This window comes from Macaca fascicularis, chromosome 15, assembly GCF_037993035.2.
Source record: "Macaca fascicularis isolate 582-1 chromosome 15, T2T-MFA8v1.1".
In the NCBI taxonomy this organism is placed as follows: Eukaryota; Metazoa; Chordata; class Mammalia; order Primates; family Cercopithecidae; genus Macaca; species Macaca fascicularis.
The window spans coordinates 14,914,715-14,938,217 of NC_088389.1; the positions used below are offsets into that span (position 1 = coordinate 14,914,715).

The 23,503-nt window shown below is 55.4% G+C and overlaps 1 protein-coding gene across 8 annotated transcripts; it reads left to right on the forward strand.

The window, feature by feature from the left end:
* The first annotated feature begins 3,929 nt into the window (after nt 1-3,929).
* Nucleotides 3,930-23,434, forward strand: SH3GLB2 (SH3 domain containing GRB2 like, endophilin B2). 8 transcript variants are annotated; one of them, XM_005580674.4, is made up of 13 exons: nt 3,930-4,147; nt 10,455-10,596; nt 11,643-11,771; nt 16,565-16,698; nt 16,964-17,056; nt 18,470-18,481; nt 19,187-19,249; nt 20,769-20,792; nt 21,265-21,354; nt 21,603-21,703; nt 22,004-22,018; nt 22,125-22,365; nt 22,682-23,434. In XM_005580674.4, the coding sequence occupies exons 1-13, from the start codon at nt 4,085-4,087 to the stop codon at nt 22,787-22,789; spliced, it is 1,215 nt and encodes a 404-aa protein (XP_005580731.1). In that variant the 5' UTR covers nt 3,930-4,084; the 3' UTR covers nt 22,790-23,434. The 8 variants fall into 8 exon arrangements, with proteins under 8 accessions (XP_005580731.1, XP_073872433.1, XP_005580729.1 ...); XM_074016332.1 differs by lacking the exon at nt 22,004-22,018; XM_005580672.4 differs by lacking the exon at nt 18,470-18,481 and having other exon boundaries at nt 20,697-20,792.
* The last annotated feature ends 69 nt before the right edge of the window (nt 23,435-23,503 follow it).

The following is a 23,503-nucleotide window of genomic DNA, read 5'->3' on the forward strand; positions in this document are numbered from 1 at the left end:
AGGAAGGTGGATCACAAGGTCAGGAGATCGAGACCATCCTGCCCAACATGGTGAAACCCCAGCAAGATGGCGTGTGCCTGGAGTCCCAGCTACTCAGGAGGCTGAGGCGGGAGAATCGCTTGAAACCGGGAGGCGGAGGTTGCAGTGAGCCGAGATCACGCCACTGCTCTCCAGCCTGGGTGACAGAGCAAGATTCCATCTCAAAAAAAAAAAAAAAAGGAAAATTATAATTGTTGGTAAAGCCACATTCCTTCATTTATTCAACTAATGTTTTCTGTGTGCCAGCCTTTTGGCTGGACATGGGAGCTCAGTGGTGGACAGGAGGTAGGTATGTGGTGGCCCCAGGGGAGTTCATTGTTTGGGGAGCGGATACTTAATCACAATCCCCTGTGATGGTTACTCTAATGGGGGAATGTGGGATACCAAGGAGACACCTGGGCTTGCCTGGGGAGGTGAGAGGCTCCAGAAAGAAAAGGGGGATCCAAGGCCGGATGTGGTGGCTCACGTCTATAATCCCGGCACTTTGAGAGGCCGAGGAGAGCGGATCATGAGGTCAGGAGTTTGAGACCAGCCTGACCAATATGATGAAATTAGCCAGGCGTGGTGGCGTGCCCTGTCTATGTCGGCCTGCCATGCTCAACCCCTTGCGGGAGGGAGCATGGGGGCGGCAAGTGCAGGATCCGGCTGGCTGCTTTGATCGTGGGCAAAAGGAGGCTCCATGCAGGCCCCATGGCGGTGCCCAGGTCGGGGTGCCTGCAAAACCTGAAGCCCCAGGGGACACGTTACAGTGCTCTCTTAGCTCTGCTGTCCATGGACGGCAGTGTATTATCAGCTCAGTAGGCTCCTTGCTTTACTGTGTGTGGTGGCTGCCCTCCGCCAGTGACAGCAGAGGGCCAGCATGACAATCTTTTTGGGGTACCCGCAGTTGGTGAGTCCCGAGCTCTCGTCTAGTGTCCAAGAAGAATGAGGTCACCTGGACACTTGAAGGATAGTGAAGGAGGATAATTTTATTTTATTTTGTTTTATTTTGTTTTTATTTATTTATTTTTTTTGAGATGGAGTCTTCCTCTGTCGCCCAGGCTGGAGTGCAGTGGCCGGATCTCGGCTCACTGCAACCTCTGCCTCCCAGGTTCAAGTGATTCTCCTGCCCCAGCCTCCCAAGTAGCTGGGACTACAGGCGCCTTGCCACCACCACGCCCAGCTAATTTTTTGTATTTTTAGTTGAGACGGGGTTTCACCATGTTAGCCAGGATGGTCTCCATCTCCTGACCTTGTGATCTGCCCGCCTTGGCCTCCCAAAGGGCTGGGATTACAGGTGTGAGCCACCGCACCCGGCAAGAATTTTATTAAGCAATAGAAATGACTCTCAGCAGAGAGGTGAACTGGAAAGCAGATGGAACGGGCAGGTAATCCTCCCCTGAAGCCTTGCCACTCCGGATGGCTCTTCCCTGTTGTCAAGCCATCTCCCTGAAGTTAAGCCATTTCTCCTCTGAAGTCCAGCCTCTTCACTCTGAAGGAAAGTCGCCTCTCTCCAGTCAAGCCACTTCTCTCTCCCTACCAACTGAGTCTGGGGTCTGGGGGTGTCTTTAAAGGTACAGGATGGGAGGTGGGGTGGGCTGCAGGTAGTTTTGGAAATGGCAATATTTGATTAGTAAAAAGGCACTATTCAGAAAGAACCAATCAGGAGAGAGCAGGCAAATGGATAGAAGTTCTCACTTTGGGATTGAGGATTCAGGTTTTTCAGCTGGAAAGTAGGGTTTTGCCAGGGACCTGCCCCTGTCTGCTTAGTGTTTCTCTGCCTTCTGCCTTCTGTCAAAGGCATGCTTCCCAGTTTGTGGGATGGTCACCTTGCAGTCTGTACCCTTTTATAAGAAATAAAATCTTCTTTCCTTCTCTAAATGTATACATCTTGATTTTTTTTTTTTTGGAGATCGCGTTTCACTTTTTTTTTTTTTTTTTTGAGACGGAGTCTCGCTCTGTAGCCTAGGCTGGAGTGCAGTGGCATGATCTCGGCTCACTGCAACCTCTGCCTCCTGGATTCAAGCTATTCTCCTGCCTCAGCCTCCCTTGTAGCTGGGACTACAGATGCACACCACCACGCCTGGCTAATTTTTGGATTTTTAGTAGAGACAGGGTTTCACCATCTTGGCCAGACTGGTCTCGAACTCCTGACCTCGTGATCCACCCGCTTCGGCCTCCCAAAGTGCTAGAATTACATGTGTGGGCCACCATGCCTGGCCGGAGTTTCGTTCCTGTTGCCCTGGCTGGAATGCAATGGCTCACTGCAACCTCTGCCTCCCCGGTCCAAGCTATTCTCCTGCCTCAGCCTCCCTAGTAGCTGGAACTATAGGCACACACCATCATGCCGGGCTAATTTTTGGTATTTTTAGTAGAGATGGGGTTTCACCATGTTGTCCAGGCTGGTCTCAAACTCCTGACCTCAGGTGATCCGCCTGCCTTGGTCTCCTAAAGTGCTGGGATTACAGGCGTTCACCACTGCGCCCAGCCTACATCTTGATTTGTTTTTTTGAGATGGAATTTCGCTCTTGTTGCCCAGGCTGGAATGCAATGAAGCAATCTCGGCTCACCACAACCTCCTGCCTCACTTTGGGCCACAGGATTCAGGCTTTTCAGCTGGAATGTAGGGTTTTGCCAGGGACGCGCCCCTGTCTGCCTAGTGTTTCTTGGGGATTCAAGCAATTCTCCTGCCTCAGCCTCCCAAGTAGCTGGGATTACAGGCGTGTGCCACCACGCCTGGCTAATTTTGTATTTTTAGTAGAGATAGAGTTTCTCCATCTTGGTCAGGCTGGCTCAGTCACCGAGGTCAGGGCAGAAGAGAGGAGAGGTCAGAGGGGAGGAGTAAAGGGAGGAGACCCAAGGGAAACAGAGTGGAAGAAATAGGAACAGGAGGTGGGGGTACGAATAAAGAGAACGGAGATGAAGAGGCACAAATAGGGGAGAGGCAGCAGGCACAGCGTAGGGGGAGGAGAAAGCAAGAGAGGCCCATTTTAGAGATCTATTGCACGGATTGGTGACCACAGTCACTTAGTGACTTTGGGAGACTGAGGCAGGCAGATTGCCTGAGATCAGGAGTTCAAGACCACCCTGGGCAACATGTCGAAACCTCATTTCTCCTAAAGTACAAAAAATTAGTGGGGCATGGTGGTGGGCACCTGTAGTCCCAGCTACTCGGGAGGCTGAATGAAGCAGGAGAATCGCTTGAGCCGGGAGGTGGAGGATGCAGTGAGCCGAGATCACACCCCTGCACTCCAGCCTGGGTGACAGGGCAAGACTCTGTCTACAAAAAAAAAAAAAAAAAGTATTGCATAATTGCTAAAAGAGTACATTTGAAATGTTCTCACCACAAAAAAAAAGTAGGTGAGGTGATGGACATGTAAATTAACTTGATTTCATTATTCCACAATTTCATCACCTTGTAGACTGTAAATACATATTTAACAATTAAAAATTTTGAAAAGCATTGGTAAGATGTCAAATAATATGTAATTATTGTGTGTACCTGCAATCATCTAAGAGCACATGAGTTCCAGTTTTAATAATAATTTTAGTAAAGGAAAAAAAGGCCGGCCTAAGCGGTGGCGGCAACAGGCGCAGGGGGGCAGCAGCGAGCACTGCCCAGCGGGACACCCTGCACCCGCCCCGCACCCGGCTCTGGCCGTGCCAAGGCCACACCCCCACCCATCTAGCTCCGCCCCACTGCCCTCTGTCCCCGCCCCTGCCCCACCAGCCCCGCCCCCTCCAACTCTGCTCAACTTCCGCCAACCCGCCTCCGCCCTCTAGCCCCGCCCCACTGCCGTCCCGCTCCGCCCCGGCGCCGTCAGCTCCGCCCCCGCCCCCTAGCTCCGCCCCGCGGCCTCCGCACCCCGCCTACTCCGTCCCGCGGCCTCCGCGCCCCGCCCTGCACGCTCGGACTGGCTAGGCGGCTGCTGCGGGCTGGCGGGCGGGCGGGTACGCGGAGGGCCGGTGGCCCGCAGCAGGTGGGCGGGGTGCGGTTAGCTGCGGCGGCTGGGCCTGGGGCTGCCGGCTGCGCTCGGCCCGTGCGCGGCGGCCCTGCGGGCGCACCATGGACTTCAACATGAAGAAGCTGGCGTCGGACGCGGGCATCTTCTTCACCCGGGCCGTGCAGGTGAGGCCTGGCGTCGCGCCGTGCGCCGGGGGCCCGGATGTGCGGCGGGCGGGGAGCACCCTGCGGCAGACGCCTGGGGACGCAGGGAAGCCCTCCCGGGCTGCTGCCCCCGTCCCCGCCGCGGGCACACCTCTGCCCCACTGAGCCCTTGCTGACCAGAAGAGGGAAAGAGCCCGGGCGGCCCGGCCCTACTGCCTGGAGTGAGGCACCGGTGCCCACCCTTTGGGCCGGTTGGGTTATCCTGCTCCCCTGGCGCCTGCCCAGCTGAGGAGGGGAGGAGGCACCGGCTGGGTCCTACCTCCCTGCCCTTGTCCAGCAGTGACCGGCGCCTGGCGGGGCATTTAGCGACCTGGGTCCCAGGCCCAGGGACTCATGCGTCCGCCACAACCCCTTCTCCGGGCCTCAGTCTCCCCACCTGTGCAATGGGCGGCTGGTGTCATGAGTCCCTCATGGCCATTTCACACGCTTGGATAGTCAGGCCGGAAGCCAGGAGCTGTTTCCTTTCTGCCCCACGGGAGGTCTGTTTCCTTCGTCCCTAGGCCTGGGGGATGGGGAGAGGGCTGGGATCTGCCTGGGAAGCTGTTCAGGCTCACGATACTGAGATTGGAACCAGTCCTGTCCGTTCAGGGGCAGAGAGAAACAGCTCAACATCATGGGAAGACCTAGGCTCAGGTGTGGGTGGGAAAGTGCCCTCCTGTGACCTTGGGGGAGGTGCCTTCACCTCACTGGGCCTCAGTTTCTCAGTCTGAAAAATGGGATCAGTATTCCTGCCTCCCAGGGCAGATGCGAGGATTCTGTGGGACTCTGCATATGTGTGCTCACCGGAGGCAAGCTCATTATTGGTGTCACCGTGGTTAATATTGCACCCATTCAGCATGTGCCCTTGGACAAGTCACTTCTCTCTGAGCCCCGCCCTCCCCTTCTGTAAATCAGGTGTAACACCGTGGTTATGGGATTCAGTGGGATTCCGCAGGCCTGGGGCTGGCCCGTTCCAGGGCTCTGGGAGCAGGTCCTGTAGCATTGTCTTTGTCGTTGTCATCTTTGTTGTTTCTGTTGAGTACAGTTGTCTCCCCACCCCCAACCCCGGCACTCCCCTCCCCTCCCCAGGAGCCCAGACACAGCCAGCAACCCATGTAGTCATGTTTACTAGAAAGTGCTGTGTCCCGTTGAGGATTAGCATCCCAGTGAGAATTCACTGCTTAAAGTGTTCCAAGTCTGGTGGGCAGCCCCAGCCCTAGTGGAGATGCCAGGATCCCGGAGCCCCTCGGATTGGATGGCCCCAGTCCATCTGGGAGGGGGGAACCCACTTTGCTGTTGGTATGGCAACCACACTATCTCCCACATCTGGGAAGAACCTGATCTGCCAGTTCCCTGTTAGGGCTGGGGCCCTGCTGCCTGACCTGGCCAGGGCTCTCAGGGCCTAGGCAGAGCGGGGCCTAGGTGTGGCTCTGCTTGGTGGGGGCTGCCCCACAGGGTCACTGTTACTGGAGTGGGAGCCAGCAGTCAGGCCCCAGCCTCGGGGTGGGAGGGAGGGAGCTGGGAGCTTTATAAATAGAGGCTTTCTCTGCTCTGCACGCCCACCCCACTGCTGCCATTTTCCTGGGAGCAGCCTCGGACTCCAGCACCAAACCCCTTCCCCTTGGCAGGATTGAGGCAGAGTGGCAGGCCAGGGGACAGAGAGGCCTGAAATGTGACCTGGCAGGAGAGGCCGTAGAGGGGCTCTGCCTGAGACCACGCTGGCCTGGATGGGAGACAGCCAGGAGGGATGGGAGAGGGGTTCTCTGTGATCAGTACATGTGATGGGCTCGGGAACCTCCCAGTCCCTGCGGGTACGAGAAACAACTTTAAGAGCCTCCCCGATCCAGCAAGGAACAAGGCCTTGGCCCTGAGATGAGGATCCAGAGGGCAGGATCCCTTTTGTATGGGTCATTCTGGGATGGTTTCCTGCACGGAGGGCCCCTGAACTGTGCCCAGAAAGTAGGGAGGGGCCTGTGACGTTGGTCCAAGTGGCAGGAGCAGCCCAGATAAGGGCACGGAGGCAAGAAAACCTAAGGCAGATTTGGCCAGTGGGGGTGGGAGAGGGCAGGAGGAGTGATAGTACTAATACTATTCGTGGTCATTGCAGTAATAGTAATAGTAGTGGTAGAAGTAATGCTTATAAAAGCCAGCGAGGTGGTGGCATCGTGGTCATGGAGCCAGACAGGCTGCAGTGGACATGGGATGAATGCCCTCTAGCTTGGGAAAGCCTGGTAGAACTTCTCACCTGGGCAGATGTGGCCTGTAAGGGAGGGCAGGGTGGGGAGTGCTGTTCTCAACCTTGGTAAGGAGGGCAGGTGTTGAGGTGCACATTTAGGGTGATGCCCTTGGTACCATCAGGGTAGCTCTCAAGAGCTGAGGAGGGATGTGAGGGAGACGTGCCCGCCTGCCTGCCTTCCTCCCTCCCTTCCTCCTTTCTTCTTTCCTTCCTTTTTTTTTTTTTTTTTTTTTTTTTGAGACTGGGTCTCATCCTATCGCCCAGGCTGGAGTGCAATGGCACAATCTTGGCTCACTGCAACCTCCCGAGTAACTGGGATTATAGGCACCTGCCACCACTCCTGGCTAATTTTTTTTTTTTTTTTGTACTTAGTAGAGATGGGGTTTCACCATGTTGGCCAGGCTGGTCTCAAACTCCTGGGCTCAAGTGATCCTCCTGCCTCAGCCTCCCAAAGTGCTGATATTGCAGGCATGAGCCACTATGCCTGGCCCTTTTTTTTTTTTTTTTTTTTTTTTTTTTGAGATGGAGTCACTCTGTCACGCAGCCTGGCGCAGTCTCAGCTCACTGCAACCTCCATCTCCGCAGTTCAAGCAATTCCCCTGCCTCAGCCTCCCAAGTAGCTGGGATTATAGCGATGCACTACCATGTCATGCTAATTTTTGTATTTTTAGTAGAGATGGGGTTTTACCATTTTAGCCAGACTGGTCTTGAACTCCTGACCTCAAGTGATTCACCCGCCTTGGCCTCCCAAAGTGCTGGGATTACAGGCGTGAGCCACCATGCCTGACTGACTTTCTTTCTTTTTTTTTTGAGATGGAGTCTCGCTCTTTCACCCAGCCATGTGCAGTGGTGCGATCTCAGCTCACTGCAAGCTCCACCTCCCAGGTTCACACCATTCTCCTGACAGCCTCCCAGGTAGCTGGGACTATAGGCACCTGTCACCATGCCCAGCTAATTTTTTGTATGTTTAGTAGAGACGGGGTTTCACCATGTTAGCCAGGATGGTCTTGAACTCCTGACCTCGTGATCTGCCTGCCTCGGCCTCCCAAAGTCTTTCTTTTTTTTTTTTTTTTTTTTTTTTTTTTTGAGATGGAGTCTCGCTCTGTCGCCCAGGCTGGAGTGCAGTGGCACGATCTAGGCTCACTGCAACCTCCACCTCCCGGGGTCAAGCAATTCTCTGCCTCAGCCTCCTGAGTAGCAGGGATTACAGGCACGTGCCACCAGGCCCGGCTAATTTTTGTATTTTTAGTAGAGACGGAGTTTCACCATCTTGGCCAGGCTGGTGTTGAACTCCTGACCTCGTGATCCACCCGCCTTGGCCTCCCAAAGTGCTGGGATTACAGGCGTGAGCCACCGTGCCCAGCCAAGTCAGCCAAGTCTTTCTTTTTTTTTTTTTTTTTTTTTTTTGAGATGGAGTCTCGCTGTGTCGCCCGCCTTGGCCTCCCAAAGCAGTCCACCCGCCTTGGCCTCCCAAAGGGCTGGGATTACAGGCTTGAGCCACCGCGCCCGGCCGTCTTTCTTTTTTTAAGGCAGGTTCTTACTCTCTCACCCAGGCTGGAGTGCAGTGACATGATCTTGGCTCATTGCAACCTCCGCCTCCTGGGCTCCCACCTCAGCCCCCTGAGTAGCTGGGACTACAGGTGTGTGCCACCATGCCCAGCTAATTTTTTTGTTGTTGTTGAGACTGAGTCGAGCTCTGTCGCCCAGGCTGGAGTGCGGTGGTGCGATCGGCTCACTGCAAGCTCCACCTCCCAGGTTTACGCCATTCTCCTGCCTCAGCCTCCCAAGTAGCTGGGACTACAGGCACCCGCCACCACGCCCGGCTAATTTTTTCTATATTTAGTAGAGACGGGGTTTCACCGTGTTAGCCAGGATGGTCTCGAACTCCTGACCTCGTGATCCGCCTGCCTCGGCCTCACAAAGTCTTTCTTTTTTTAAGGCAGGTTCTTGCTCTCTCAACCCAGGCTGGAGTGCAGTGACATGATCTTGGCTCATTGCAACCTCCGCCTCGTTTCCCACCTCAGCCCCTTGAGTAGCTGGGACTACAGGTGTGTGCCACCACGCCCAGCTAATTTTTTTTTTTTTTTTTTTTTTTGAGACTGAGTCGAGCTCTGTCGCCCAGGCTGGAGTGCGGTGGTGCGACCTCGGCTCACTGCAAGCTCCACCTTCCGGGTTCTTGCCATTCTCTTGCTTCAGCCTCTTGAGTTACTGGGACTACACGCGCCCACCACCCCGCCTGGCTAATTTTTTGTATTTTTAATAGAGAAGGGGTTTCGCCTTGCTAGTCAGGATGGTCTCGATCTTCTGACCTCGTGATCCGCCCGCCTCAGCCTCCCAAAGTGCTGGGATTATAGGCATGAGCCATTGTGCTGGGCCTTTTTTTTCTTTTTTTTTTCTTTTTTCTTTTTTTTCTGTAGAGATGAGGTCTCACTATGTTGCCTAGGCAGGTCTTGAACTCCTGGGCTCAATCCGTCCGCCCACATCAGCCTTCCAAAGTGCTGGGATTATAGGCATGAGCCACTGTGCCTAGCCAAGGCTTTTCATTAATGATGGTGATGATAATACTAGCTAACATGTATCAGCCCCATACTGTGGCCAAATAGCCAATGAGCTAGATCCTGTTATTTGCATTGTCCAGGCGGGGGCTCTCAGGCCCAGAAGGGAGACTTTGCCTCTCCGAGCCTTGGTTTCCTCATTTGGGAAATGGGGTGAATGCCATCCCCTTCAAAGGACTGAGTAAGGTGATAGAGCCACGACGGGCCGAGGAAGGCTGAGCCTCTGCTCTGGAAGGTCTCAGTTTGGGGAGTGTGAGGAGGAAGAGGAGGCAGAGACAGCCAGGGTGGGGGAGGAGCAGCCAGCCCCCTGGCAGCTGGGCCCTCCCAGCCCTGCAGGGAGAAACCCAAGCTCTGCTACATAATTGATGACTGCTGAGCTCCTGGTGGCTGCCCAGCCCCCCGCCGCTGCTGGAGCTGATTGCACCCAGGGATGATTCATGGCTGACCCGACTCCTGCATGGCCCTGCTGCTTGCTCAGCCTCAGTGGCGGCATCTGTGAAATGGGAAACAGCCCTTCCTGCGGTAGAGGTTGATGGGGTCATGAGGAAACCCTTAGGACAGGACACTGTTAGATCAGAGGGGCCAGGACTTGGACCAGTTTCTGGTTGTTCCTAGGTAACTCCCGTGGCTTCTGCCAGCTTTGATGGGGACCCATGCGACATCTGGGCCCTGGGTGTGCCCAGCCACTGGCTCTGATAGGCTGGCAGTGTTTCCATCTACCCTACGAGGTGGCCAAAGCCAACCATCTGGTCATCCTCCCTCCCTGCATTCCCCTTCCTTCCCAGACGTCTCTGCACCCATCAGCTCGTAGCACTGGTGCCGTACGTGGGGCAGCAGCACTGTAGCAGACCCAGCGTTTATGTCTAACCCACATCTTTCCTCTTTCATCCTCATGACCTATGAGGGAGGTGCTATTATTCCCTTTTTTCAGCTCAGGAAACCAATGCTCAGAGAGGCAGAGCCCCTTGCCCAAGGTCACACAGCTTGACAGTGGCAGAACTAAGACTTGAATCAGGTCCTTCTGACCCCCGACCCTGGTTTCTTCCCCTCCCTCCTCTGGCATCCTTTCCCTAGCAGCTCCCAGATGCTCATGGAGCCCCCTGATAACCCCAGACCCTGCTCCGTGCCCCATTTGTCCCGAGCACTTTCTACCAAGTCCTCTCCTTCAGAGTCAGGCTCTAAGGACCCTAGGGCTGGCCTCCCCAGGGGTCCTCACCCCACTAAGCTATGGGTCAGATTGTGTATGAATGTGCATTTTGTGGGGATTCATTGGATTTCCAAAAGAAGCTGTGATTCCCATATTCTGGTCCAGCCACCTCGTTTCACAAATGGGAAAACAGTGAGGCCCTGCCAGGTCACACAGTATCACCTTCAGGGCCGGTTACTTGTCCCTGGGGCCTGCCTAGGTTCCTGCTGGTGGGGGCAGTCCTCCCTTTCCCCTCCACTCCCCCACCTCCTTCTGAGCCCTCCCCACCCCTTGGCCTTCCCTGCTGCATAGTTCACGGAGGAGAAGTTTGGCCAGGCTGAGAAGACTGAGCTTGATGCCCACTTTGAAAACCTTCTGGCCCGGGCAGACAGCACCAAGAACTGGACAGAGAAGATCTTGAGGCAGACAGAGGTGCTGCTGCAGCCCAACCCCAGTGAGTGTGTGCTGGTGGGCCTGGGGAGGGACGCAGTTGTGGGGCAGGGATACAGTCGTGGGAGGCCTGGCCCTGCTGTGGCACAGGTGGGGTGGGGCTGCAGCCAGGGTTTCAGCTAGACTCTTAGGCTCAAGGCTGTTGAGGAGGGACAGTTAAAAGAAAATGGGGGACTCTGTGTTGGGCTGCCAGACACTCCAGGGCAGTGGAAATACTGAGTTTTGCACAGAAGACTGAAAATGCCTGGAAGCTAAAACACACGTGGGAGAAGAGGCAGGCAAAACATACACCTGGTTGGTCACTCTTTTTTTTTTTTTTTTTTGAGATGGAGTTTTGCTCTATTGCCCAGTCTGGAGTGCAATGGCGCGATCTTGGCTCACTGCAACCACTGCTTCCCGGGTTCAAGCGATTCTTCTGCCTCAGCCTCCTGAGTAGCTGAGATGACAGGCACATGCCACTACACCAAGCTAATTTTTGTATTTTTAGTAGAGAACGGGTTTCACCATGTTGGCCAGGCTGGTCTTGAACTCCTGACCTCAAATGATCCACCCGTCTTGGCCTGCCAAAGTGCTGGGATTACAGGCATGAGCCACCATGTCTGGCCCAAACCTGGTCACTGCAGAGGTCAGCAAGGCCCAGAGATGAAGGGACTGCCCGGAGCACACCCAGGCAGGCCCCCAAGGTCAAACAGAAGTGACCTGCAGGACTTCCGGGGAAAGGAGGGTGGCTCCGGGTCATGCTGTGTGTCTGCCCGTAAATCTGATCTGTGGTTCATTGAGGGGCCAGATAACTTTTGGGTGCCAGGAGCAGAGAATTGTGCAAGCATGTATTATGTTCTGTAATCATATTAATAAGGGAGAAGTGGATGGGCCCTGGCTTCCTCCTCCATCTAGTGCTGGGTCAATCACAGCAGTCTCAGGGTTGGGCATGAGCAAGGAAGTCAGCAGGCCGAGTGCACCTGTGGGCAGGGCCAGGTCTGGGTCTGTTTGTGTTTCATCTTTGGGCTTGAACTGAGGATCCCTGTGGCTTTGGCTGCTGTCTCCCCACAGGTGCCCGAGTGGAGGAGTTCCTGTATGAGAAGCTGGACAGGAAGGTCCCCTCAAGGGTCACCAACGGGGAGCTGCTGGCTCAGTACATGGCAGACGCGGCCAGTGAGCTGGGGCCGACCACCCCCTATGGTGAGCAGGCCTCACAGCCAGGGACTAGGGGTCATGGTCTCTAGCTCTGATTCTCCCTCCCTCCCTTCCTTTCTTTTTTTACTTTAAAAAAATAATTATACACATAATACCTGAATTCATTCTAAATGTAAAAACTCTATGCAGAAAAAAAAGAGTAAAAAATGGAATCTTCTCTTCATCAGTTTTGGTTTGTGTGTGTGTGTTGTTTTTTTTTTTTTTTTTTGAGACACAGTTTCACTCCATCACCTAGGCTAGAGTGCAGTGGTGCGATCTCAGCTCATCGCAACCCCTGCCTCCCAGATTCAAGTGATTCTCCTTCCTCAACCTCCTGAGTAGCTGGGACTACAGGCACCCACCACCACACCCAGCTAATTTTTGTGTTTTTAGTAGAGGCAGGGTTTCACCATGTTGGCCAGGCTGTTCCCGAACTCCTGACTTCAAGTGATCCGCCTGCCTCAGCCTCCCAAAGTGTGAGCCACTGCACCTGGCCTATTTATGTGTATTTTTTTTTTTTTTTTTTGAGACGGAGTCTCGCTCTGTCGCCCAGGCTGGAGTGCAGTGGCCGGATCTCAGCTCACTGCAAGCTCCGCCTCCTGGGTTCACGCCATTCTCCTGCCTCAGCCTCCCAAGTAGCTGGGACTACAGGCGCCTGCCACCTCGCCCGGCTAATTTTTTGTATTTTTTAGTAGAGACGGGGTTTCACCGTGTTAGCCAGCATGGTCTTGATCTCCTGACCTCGTGATCCGCCCATCTCGGCCTCCCAAAGTGCTGGGATTACAGGCTTGAGCCACCGCGCCCGGCCGTGTGTATTTTTTAATGGAATCATATTGTGTGCCATCTGGGAACCTGACTTTTTTTGTTGTTGTTGGAGATGGAGTTTCACTCTGTTGTCCAGGCTGGAGTGCAGTGGTGTAATCTCGGCTCACTGCAACCTCCGCCTCCCCGGTTCAAGAAATTCTCCTGCCTCAGCCTCCCAAGTAGCTGGGATTACAGGTGCCCACCAGCACATCTGGCTTTTTTGTATTTTTAGTAGAGACAGTGTTTTACCATGTTGGCCAGGCTCATTTCCAACTCCTGACCTCAAGTGATCCACCCACCTTGGCCTCCCAAAGTGCTGGGATTACAGGCGTGAGCCACCACACCCGGCCAGAACCTGACTTTTTAACTTGTTATCATATTACAGGTATCTTTTCACTGAAGCATTTATAGAACCACATCCATCTTTTTTTTCCATTTTGAAATTTTATCCAAGTATGAGCTATACATTATAAAATGCGTGTAACTGTGTAATTCAGTGATTTGTAGTAAATTTACAGAGTTGTACAAACATCTCCACAATCTAACTTTTTTTTTTTTTTTTAATTGAGGCAGAGTCTCACTCTGTCACCCAGGCTGGAGTGCAGTGGCGCAATCTCGGCTCACTACAACCTCTGCCTTCTGGACTGAAGGCATCCTTCCACCTCAGCCTCCTGATTAGCTGGGATTGCAGGTGTCCACCACCATGTCCTTCTAATTTTTGTATTTTTCTGTAGAGATGGGGATCTCGCTATGTTGCCCAGGCTGATCTCCAACTCCTAAACTGAAGTGACTTCCCACCTTGGCCTCCCAAAGTGCTGGGATTACAGGAGTGCGCCACCGTGCCCGGCCCACAGTCTAATTTAAAGGACATTTCCATCACACCCCAAAAGTCCTTCATGTCTGTTGTCAAGCCCCATTTTCACGTCCAGCCAGCCAACCACTAACGTGTTCTTGGTCCCTATAATTTTTTTTTTTTTTTTTGAGACGGAGTCTCGCTCTGTCGCCCAGGCTGGAGCGCAGTGGCACAATCTCGGCTCACTGCAACCTACACCTCCCATGTTCATGCCATTCTCCTGCCTCAGCCTCCCAAGTAGCTGGGACTACAGGCGCCGGACACCACTCCCGGCTAATTTTTTTTTTTTGTATTTTTAGTGGAGACGGGGTTTCACCGTTTTAGCCAGGATAGTTGATCTCCTGACCTCGTGATCTGCCTGCCTCGGCCTCCCAAAGTGCTGGGATTACAGGTGTGAGCCATCGCGCCCGGCATATTTTTTGTATTTTTAATTGAAACGGGGTCTCACCATGTTGGCCAGGCTGGTCTTAAACTCCTGACCTCAAGTGATCTGCGTGCCTCAGCCTCCCAAAGTGCTGCGATTACAGGCGTGAGCCACCACGCCCAGCCCCATATTTTGTATTGTTTTAATCCTTTTAAATTTATTCAGATTTGTTTCATGATCTAGTATATGGTGTATCTGGGGACTGTCCTAAGTTGACTCGAGAAGATGATAAATTATGCTGTTGAGGAGGCAGTGCTGTATAGATGTCAGCGAGGCCACATCAGTCAATAGTGTTCATGGCTTGTATGTCCTTGCTGATTTTGTCTTGTTGTCCTATTCATTATCAAGAGTAGACTATTGAGGCTGGGCATGATGGCTCACGCCTGGAATCCCAGCACTTTGGGAGGTCAAGGTGGTTGGATCACCTGAGGTCAGGAGTTTAAGACCAGCCTGGCTAACGTGAAATCCCGTCTCTACTAAAAATACAAAAAATTAGCTGGGCATGCTGGTGCGCGCCTGTAATCCCAGCTACTCGGGAGGCTGAGGCAGGAGAATCGTTTGAACCTGGGAGGCGTAGGTCGCAGTGAGCTGAGAGCGCGCCACTGCACTCCAGCCTGAGAGACAGAGCGAGACTCCATCTCAAATCAAAAAAAGCAGAGTATTGAAGTTTACAACTATTACTGTTGAATTGTCTATTTCTCTCTTTGTCAGTATTTGCCTTATGTATTTTGGAACTGTCTTAGGTCTGTATGTTTATATTTGTGCATCTTCCTGATGAACTGACTCTCTTATTATAAAGTACTACTCTTTGTCTCTAGTACAATTTTGTGTTAAAGTCTGTTTTGTCTGGTAGTAGTATAGCCACGTTAGCTCTCTCGTGGTTACTGCATACCTGTTATACATTTTTCAGCCCATTCATGTCTTTAAATTTAAAGTGTATCTTTGGATTTTTTTTTTTTTTTTCTGTCACCCAGGCTGGAGTGCAGTGGTGTGATCTTGGCTCACTGTGACTTCCACCTCCCGGTTTCAAGCGATTATCCTGCCTCAGCCTCCTGAGTAGCTGGGATTACAGCTGCTCGCCACCATGCCTGGCTAATTTTTGTATTTTCAGTAGAGACAGGGTTTCACCAAGTTGGTCAGGCTGATCTTGAACTCCTGACCTCATGATCTGCCTGCCTCAGCCTCCCAAAGTGCTGGAATTACAGGTGTGAGCCACCGCGCCCGGCCATATCTTTTTTTTTTTTTTTTTTTTTAAGACAGTCTTGCTCTTGTTGCCCAGGCTGGAGTGCAGTGGTGTGACGTTGGCTCATTGCAACCTCTGCCTCCCGGGTTCAAGTAATTCTCCTGCCTCCATTTCCCAAGTAGCTGGAATTGCAGATGCACACCACACCCAGCTAATTTTTGTATTTTTAGTAGAGATGAGGTTTCACCATGTTGTCCAGGCTGGTCTCCAACTCCTGACCTCAAGGGACACACCCACTTCAGCCTCCCGAAGTGCTAGGATTACAGGTGTAAGCCACTGCGCCCGGCCTTGCCTTCACTTTTGAAGGATTGTTTTGCTATATATAGAATTCCTGGATGAACAGTTTTTTCTTTACTTTGAATAAATAGTAATTTATCATAAATTCATCATAAGCAGTAATATATCATCGTACTGCTGTCTGGCCTCTATTGTTTCTAATGAGAAGACAATTTATCTTATTGTAGCTCTCTTGCATGTGATGAATCAAACCATGTTTTTTCTTTTCCTTTTAAGACAGGATCTTGCTCTGTCACCCAGACTGGAGTGCAGTGGTACAATCATAGCTTACTACTATAGCCTCAAACTCCTGGGTTCAAATGATCCTCCCGCCTGGGCCTCCCGAAGTATTGGGATTACAGGCATGAGCCAGCTCTCCCAGCCTCTTATTGTTTCTTCAGATATTTTTTCTGCCTTATTTTCTCCTCTTCTGGGACTCGTGTTACTCATATGTTGGTTCACTTGACAGTGCCCCATAGGTTCTGAGGCGCTGCTCATTTTTCTTATTTTTTTTTAATTTATTTTTTATAAATACGAGGTTGTGCCATGTTGCCCAGGCTGGTCTTGCACAGCTGGGCTCAAGCAGTCTGCCCACCTTGGTTTTCCAAAGTGCTGGGATTACAGATGTGAGCCACAGCATCCAGCCCAGCAGTTTTTCTTGATTAAATGCTTTTTAATTTGTTTTTTGCCTTGGTCAATTTCCAGAGTCCAGAAATGGATGTTTTTGACAATTGTGTCCAGTTTTCTTTCAGTTTGTTTTATTTTCAAGGTGACATGGTCTCACTATGTTGCCCAGGGTGGTCTCGAACTGCTGAGCTCAAGTGATCCTCCTGTCTCGGCCTCCCAGAGTGCTAGGATGATAGGTGTGAGCCACCACACCTGGCGTGGTGTCCAGTTTTATTGTTACTTTTTTTGGGCGGGGATTTGTTGAGCTCCTTTCTCTGACATTCTGGAAGTCTAACTCCCATCTTTATAATGGCTGCGATGTGTTTCATATTTTGGCTGTCCCACTGTTTATTTGTCAGTCCCCAGTTGACGGTGTGGTGTAGGTTCCTTCTTCTTCTTCCCAGGCAAAGCGTTCTGCACTGAGCACCCCGGCGCTTGCTCTTCAGCAAGCTCTTCCTGAGCCCTCTCCTGCTGCCCGTAGATCAGAGCAGCCTGAGCCTGACCTTCCTCACCCTTCCACTCTGTTTTCTCAGGGAAGACACTGATCAAGGTGGCAGAAGCCGAAAAGCAACTGGGAGCTGCGGAGAGGGATTTTATCCACACGGCCTCCATCAGCTTCCTCACACCCTTGCGCAACTTCCTGGAGGGGGACTGGAAGACCATCTCGGTGAGGGCCCTGGGACCACTACGCTTCATGGTAACCATGGCGTTCTCTCCTCAGAGCCTTTGAGCATAGGCTGTCTTCCAGTGCTGGGGCTGAAAACTCCTGGGGCCTCCCCAAAGAGGGCTCCTTTGGACTGAGTGACCTCCTATCTCTGGGCCTTAGTTTCCCTGTCTTGACTCAATAGTCCCCAGCACCAATCTTGCCATGCATGGCTCTGGGTCTCCCAGGGCGGCCCAGGGTCTCACTGTCCCCATGCCCTGCCCTGTAGAAGGAGAGGCGGCTCCTCCAAAACCGGCGTCTGGACTTGGATGCCTGCAAAGCGAGGCTGAAGAAGGCCAAGGCTGCAGAAGCCAAAGCCACGGTAGGTGTTGCCACCGGCCTCCTGGCCCCCAGGCTCTGGCTAGAGCCAAGTGGTGGGGGCATGAAGGGACCTGGTGTTTGGCATGACCTCTCTCCCCTCTCCCTGGCTGGAGATGCCTGGCTGGGGGCTGCTGGGCTGAGCCTCTCTGTCCCTGCCCTCAAGGGAGCCTTGGTGGCCCCCGAGCTCTGGTTCCCGGGGAGACATTTACGGTGTGGGTGGATCAGCAGTGCCCCCAGCTGGGTGCAGGGTACCCCACAGTCACCCCGCCAGGCAGCTGGAGTCCCCTGCATGCCCTGCCCTCCTAGATGCTCGGCTCTGTCCCCGGCTCTGCCCAGGTATGGCACCTTCTTACTAACTCTACTACTTGCTGCTTGAACGTCAGGCCCAGGGTCCCTGTGCTCAGGCGCCCCCACGATGGTGTGGAGAACCTGGGAGCTGGACCGCCCACTTGCTCAGGGCTGTGTCTGAGGGGCCCTATCAAGCAGCCTCATGAGATTGGATAGGGCCTGGGCCGTCTGGCGCCCCCTTCACTCCCAGCCCACTGAGGCCTGTTCAGCCTGGCTGGGTCAATGGGACGTAGCCTGGGACAATGTGCCCAGGGCGAGGCCAGGATCAGAGGAGCTGGGCCCAAGGGTGAACACCCTCCTGGCACGAGAGGTTGCTCGGGGTGCAGGGCCTAAAGGCTGCCTCACACCTTGCAGAGGGAACTCCCAGGCCCAGGGCCTGCTGGGAGATGGCTACCTGTGGCTGCCGGGTGATTAGCCGAGGGAGGCCAGGCCCAGCCTGGGCTCACAGCTGTCCATACACCTTGTGTTCCCCTCCCATAGTGTGCCCCAGAACCTGCACTGCCCGTGGCGAAAACTGTGTGCAGGGTCTCAGGTCACTTAAGTGTGTGGGGTCTAGACCAGAGGCAGGGGTATAGCTGTTTTAATCTTGGGGTTGGCTAGGGTGACCTGTGCCTATTGGGATGACCTCTTTTAAGTCACCTGAACAGGACAGTCTCCCCCGTCACTCAGGGCCAGACAATGTCTCTGGAGTAACTCAGTCAGAACACACTCCATCAGCCAGGCCAGGGGAGCCTTTCCTTAGTCATTGCAGTGGTATGACCTCTCCTTCGCCTGGTGGGCCTGGACAACCTTGCATCCTGGGGTTGGGCCAGGCCACCCTTTCCAGAGCTAGGACTTGGGCAGCCCGGGGAACAGCATTCCAGAGGACTCAAGCCCCACAGCTCTGTGCCCATAAGCACACACACGTTAGGACTCTTCAGGAGAGCAGGCTGTGGTGCCTCCCTCCGCCTGACCGCCTGGTGTCCCCTCCCACTAGGGCCTGGGGGGCCTGCTCCTGCCTGCGCTGTGGACTCACTAACTCTTTGTTTTTGTTCCTTTCCGTCCTGCTTTGGGTAACTTGGCTCAGTGTGAGGGAGATGTGAGTATACCTGTCCCATGCGCTGTGCTGCTTCCGGTCTGCCCATCTTGCCCGTGGACCCACGGTGCCGTGGCCAGCCCACGTCCTTGGGGCATTTTGCAAGCAGCTGGTCTCCCCGCCAGAGCCTCTACTGTGCAGGGCCTCTGGTTTAGGGGGGATGCCAGGCGTTGGGGCCTGTGAGTCAGCTTTTTGCAAATGTTGGACGTCTGTCACTCTGTCTGCCCATGCATCCATCTGTCCACCCTTGTCGGGAAGGGCCTGGCCCTTGATGCAGGAGTGAGAGATGCGGTGTGCAGATTCTGGGATGGAAAAAGCCATCCCAGGTGGGGGTGGGCTGTGTTTGTGGGACCCTGGAGCATCTGAGCCACTGGTCTTGGGAGGAGGGGGCTGTGGCCCCTGGGAGGGGAGAGCCCAGCCTGTGACTTGCTCAGGCAGCCTCGGCTGTGTCCTCACCGCATTTGGTCTCCTGGGCTCCAGTGCCTACAGCCGCTTGATCTTTGTCTGGACTCTCCACGTCCCTAGGCCCCTCATCTCCAGGTGGTTGGAGTCGGGAGAAGAGGGTTTGTGTTGTGTTTGTATCCCCCTGTCCTTGGGGTCAGGCCTCCTGGCATCTCCTTGTGCAAGACTCTGGGGTAGCCTCCTGACCTCGACCCTGGCCCTGGCCCAGGGTGACCCCCTCCCCACATGAACTCTGTTCCCCACCAGACGGTGCCTGACTTTCAGGAGACTAGACCTCGTAATTACATTCTCTCAGCCAGCGCCTCCGCGGTAAGCGCACCCCACCCCCACCCGACCCCTCGTCCTCTCTCCCCAAGTCCCATGCCACTGCCTCTGACTGCACAGGAGCTAGAGGCCAGCGGGTAAGGTGGGGGCACTGCCATGTGATCAGGTCAGTCCTGAGACACTGGGGAGGGGCAGCAGCCCCCACCTCTGTCCACAGCCTGGCCCCTGTGCCCTGTGGCCATGGAGCTGGACTTGCTTCCCCTCTGCAAAACGCTGGAGCTGGCGGCAGGGCCAGCTGTACCGAGTAGCGTGGAGAACTCAGGGCGGCAGCTGTCCCATCCTCAGGGCCCCTCCACCTCCTGCTGTCTCTGAATGCCAGGCCCTGGGGAGGCCCTGAGGATAGAGGAGGAGGCCTGGCCGTGCCTTTCTGGAGTTCACAGACCCCTAAAGACAGGAGGCAGTGGACTGCCGTGTAGGCCTGGAGAGCGCCTGGGGGGCGGGAGGGCCTGAGGCTGTGCTAAGGCCCAGAGGTTCTGGAGCAGGGCATGTCTTGTCCTGAGGAGGCTCAGGCAGGGCCCCTGGGGGAGTCGGGGCAGGAGGTGGGGAGGACAGGATCGTGGAGGCTTCGCATGTCATGGTTTTTAAGCTTTCTTGGGATGTCTGGTATTTCCTGTGTAGTTTGGGGACTCGGCCACACCTCTCCCTCATGCTTGTCACCACTGCTGCACCTTGTCTGCCCACTTTCTCTCCTTCCCGCCCCCAGGGGTGAGACCCTCACCTCTGTCGTGAGCATGCTGCCTTGTGTCTTTCGTGCCGTCGTTCTGTGGCTGGGTGACTCCCTCAGGCCACCAACCCTAGTTGGCTCTCACAGCAACTTCCAGTGCTCCTGGACGGGGACTTCCTAAGCAGCATGGGGGCCACATGGGTGGGCCACGCACACTGGCCTGGGTCCGCGTTCCCTATTTCGGGCTGTTGTCTCGGGTCAGATCTCCGGAAGCAGCAGGAGCGCTGGGTCTCCGGTCGTGGCCGGGCACGGTCTTTCTTCTTCAGGATCCACTTCCCGCCTCCTCCCTGTGCCCAGTGGAAGGAGAAACATCCTAGAGGGTGGAGACTGCCCTGTTTTTCTTTTGCCATTGAGTCCCAGTGTGACTCAGGCACGAGGCTGCCTTTCTCTGCCAGAGGACAGAAAAGTTCAGTGACTGGCCCAGGGTCACACGGTCCTGTCTCCCAGCCCACCAGCCTGAGCCAACAGTCAGGACGGGGTGGGGCACTCGGTCTCTCTTCAGACCCCACTCAGAGTCTGGGGCTGACACTGTAGGAGAAATAGAAGCAGGACTCCCGCTGGCTGCTCCCTTCCTGCATGAGGCATGTTAGAGGGACTGGGACTGCCAGCCCCCAGCTCCCAGGCCTGCCTCGGCCCAGTCTCAGCTCCTGTTTGGGCGGGTGGGGCAGAGGGGCAGGGGGCAGAAGTTGAGTCTGGGAGCTGGGGCAGGGCACAGGCTCTAGGGTCCAGCTGTCCTCCTCTCCCCTCTCCTGCTGGCCACTCCTGCTGCCGTCTCCACAGCTCTGGAATGATGAGGTGGACAAGGTAAGTTGGGGCCTGGGGGGCTGGGCTTGGGGAAGAAGGGGTGGCAGGGTACAGGCACACCTGCTGCTGTGGGGTCTGGTCTGTTTCTCACTCTGCCCTACACCCACTGGGGAGGGGTTACTGCTTTCCCTCCCTGGGCCTCAGTTTCCCCTCTGTGGGGAAATGTTTTCTCCACAGTACCCTGTAGCACACAGTAGGCCCTCAGGATGCACTTGCTGGGTGGATTTCTCCAATGGGTGATGGAGGGAGGGTCTGTCACTACAGCTGCCTGTGGGGGTCCTGAGTGGGGCTCTAGCTTCTCTGGGGTTGGGCCTCCATGTATGAAGTCAGGCATAGACCTAGAAGGCTCTCTGTGTTCCCAGGGGAAAAGGGACAGGCAGCTCCCAGGTAGGTTCCAGGGGAAGACTGCGAGGAAGCTGGTGGGTGGTGTGTGGGTGCTCACGGCTGCCCTGCCCTGCCCTGCCCTGCCCAGGCCGAGCAGGAGCTCCGCGTGGCCCAGACAGAGTTTGACCGGCAAGCAGAAGTGACTCGTCTCTTGCTGGAGGGAATCAGCAGCACTCATGTGAGTCCCCCGCCCACCTTCACTGAAGCGCAACCCTCAGCGGGCACCCGGTGTGCCTGAACCACGGGGTCAGCAGGGCTGCCCCAGAACGGCCCTCACAGAGCAAGTCCCACCGGGGAGGGTGTGGGCATAGGGGCAGGGCACCCTGGAATGCCGAAGCAAGGTCTGGTAGAGGACAGGGATGGGGATGGAATTTTTTGTTCTGAGGGCGGGACGTTAGAAGTCAGCCTCTGGCCTCTTCCCCACAGGTGAACCACCTGCGCTGCCTCCATGAGTTCGTCAAGTCTCAGACAACCTACTACGCACAGTGCTACCGCCACATGCTGGACTTGCAGAAGCAGCTGGGCAGGTACGGGGCCAGCACTGCTGAGCCCACTGGGGTCCCCTGGCTCCCAGACCCCATCCGTGGGCAGCATGAGCTCCTCTGGGCAAGTCCTATGACACTGAGCTGGGTTGGAGGGCTCTGCCGGAACCCACTCTGGGCCCGGGCACCTCACGTGTATGAGGGTAGGGTGGCTGGCCTTACTGACCTGAGTCCCCTGGGTACCCTGAGGGTTTCTAGGGAATGCCTGGGTGGGGAGGATGGCAGGGACCGGGGATAGGGCCATCTCAGCCTTCCCTTGCTTTGCTTCTCCCTTTGTGCTGCCAGCTCCCAGGGTGCCATGTGAGTAGCTGGGACTGGAGTGGGGCTCCGGGGGCTGGGGAGGGGAGTTTGCTTCTGGGGTCCCTTCTGGGACTCCCACCTGCTAAGATGTATCCCTCCTCTCCAGATTTCCAGGCACCTTCGTGGGCACCACAGAGCCTGCCTCCCCACCCTTGAGCAGCACCTCACCCACCACCGCTGCGGCCACTATGCCTGTTGTGCCCTCTGTGGCCAGCCTGGCCCCTCCGGGGGAGGCCTCGCTCTGCCTGGAAGAGGTGGCCCCTCCTGCCAGTGGCACCCGCAAAGCTCGGGTGCTCTATGACTACGAGGCGGCCGACAGCAGTGAGCTGGCCCTGCTGGCTGATGAGGTGGGCCTGGTGCCACAAGGTGGGGCAGGAATGGGCGGGGTGAGGAGCAGCCTGGGCGCTGGGATCAGGCACGTTGGGCCTGGAGGGGCCCTGATGGGAAAGCGGGGACCAGCAGGTTAGAGAGGGCATCTCCAGCTCTGAGGAGGCAATCCCTGCTCTGCCGGGTCTCTATGGAGCAGGTGAGATGAGCGCCAGCCACTGAAAGTGTAGCACATGCCACGGGCCATGGGGAGGTGGCAGCTCTGTCCCCACTTAGTCCTGGGGCCAGTTCCACCCTTGGCCAGGCCATGACCGTCCTCTACTGCCATCTCTGCAGCTCATCACTGTCTACAGCCTGCCTGGCATGGACCCTGACTGGCTCATTGGCGAGAGAGGCAACAAGAAGGGCAAAGTCCCTGTCACCTACTTGGAACTGCTCAGCTAGGCAGGTCCCCCCACCCCCCCACATTCTGGCCTGGGCAGGAGAGGATGGGCATAGCCCTGCCACTTACCTTGTTTGTTGGTGACACTTCTGTTCAGAGTGGGGAGAATTCACCCCATTCTGTCCCTGCTCCTGGTCACCTAGCTGTGAGGGTGCCTGAGGCTGAACGGCCCCGCCCCTCCCCCAGCCCTGCTTCTGACCTGTGGCTCTGGAGCCCCTGCCCCTGCCTGCATCCCTGAGCGCCCCACCCTCCCGGCTTCACTAAGGAGGGAGGGGCTGTCTGAAGCAGCTGCACTCAGCACCTAGGCCAGGGTGGGGCCGCAGATGGGCTCAGGAAGCCCCAGGTGCACTCAGTGAGAGCCCTGCCTTTCAATTGCCAAAAGCTGCATGGGGGAATGCAGCAAGGCACACAGAGCTCTGGCAGCCCCTGGGGACTGGGCGCTGCCCCTGGGAGGGGAGAGCCTGGCCAGGGCTGGTGTTGGGCCCGGAGCAGCATCTTCCGGTGCTATCCTCCCCTCCCACCCCTCACAGCTCAAGCCAAGTCCAGCGGCCGCAGCCTCCACCTCTCCACACTCACTTTTTATCTGGTGTTTTTACTTCTGCCTGCGTTTGCTCTCTAGCCAATAAACCCTCCTTGTGTGCGAGTCACCTGGGCTCCTGTCAGGGCCTGGCCCTGAGGGTGGGAAAGGGAAGGGTAGACTCACCCCCTGCCCCACT

Excerpts from the sequence above, each read along its gene's own strand:
- SH3GLB2 (XM_005580672.4), top strand. The coding sequence starts at position 4,085 with ATGGACTTCAACATGAAGAAGCTGGCGTCGGACGCGGGCATCTTCTTC. Across the intron at positions 21,355-21,602 it reads AGGGAATCAGCAGCACTCAT|GTGAACCACCTGCGCTGCCT; the intron begins GTGAGTCCCCCG and ends TCTTCCCCACAG. Across the intron at positions 22,366-22,681 it reads TGGCCCTGCTGGCTGATGAG|CTCATCACTGTCTACAGCCT; the intron begins GTGGGCCTGGTG and ends CCATCTCTGCAG.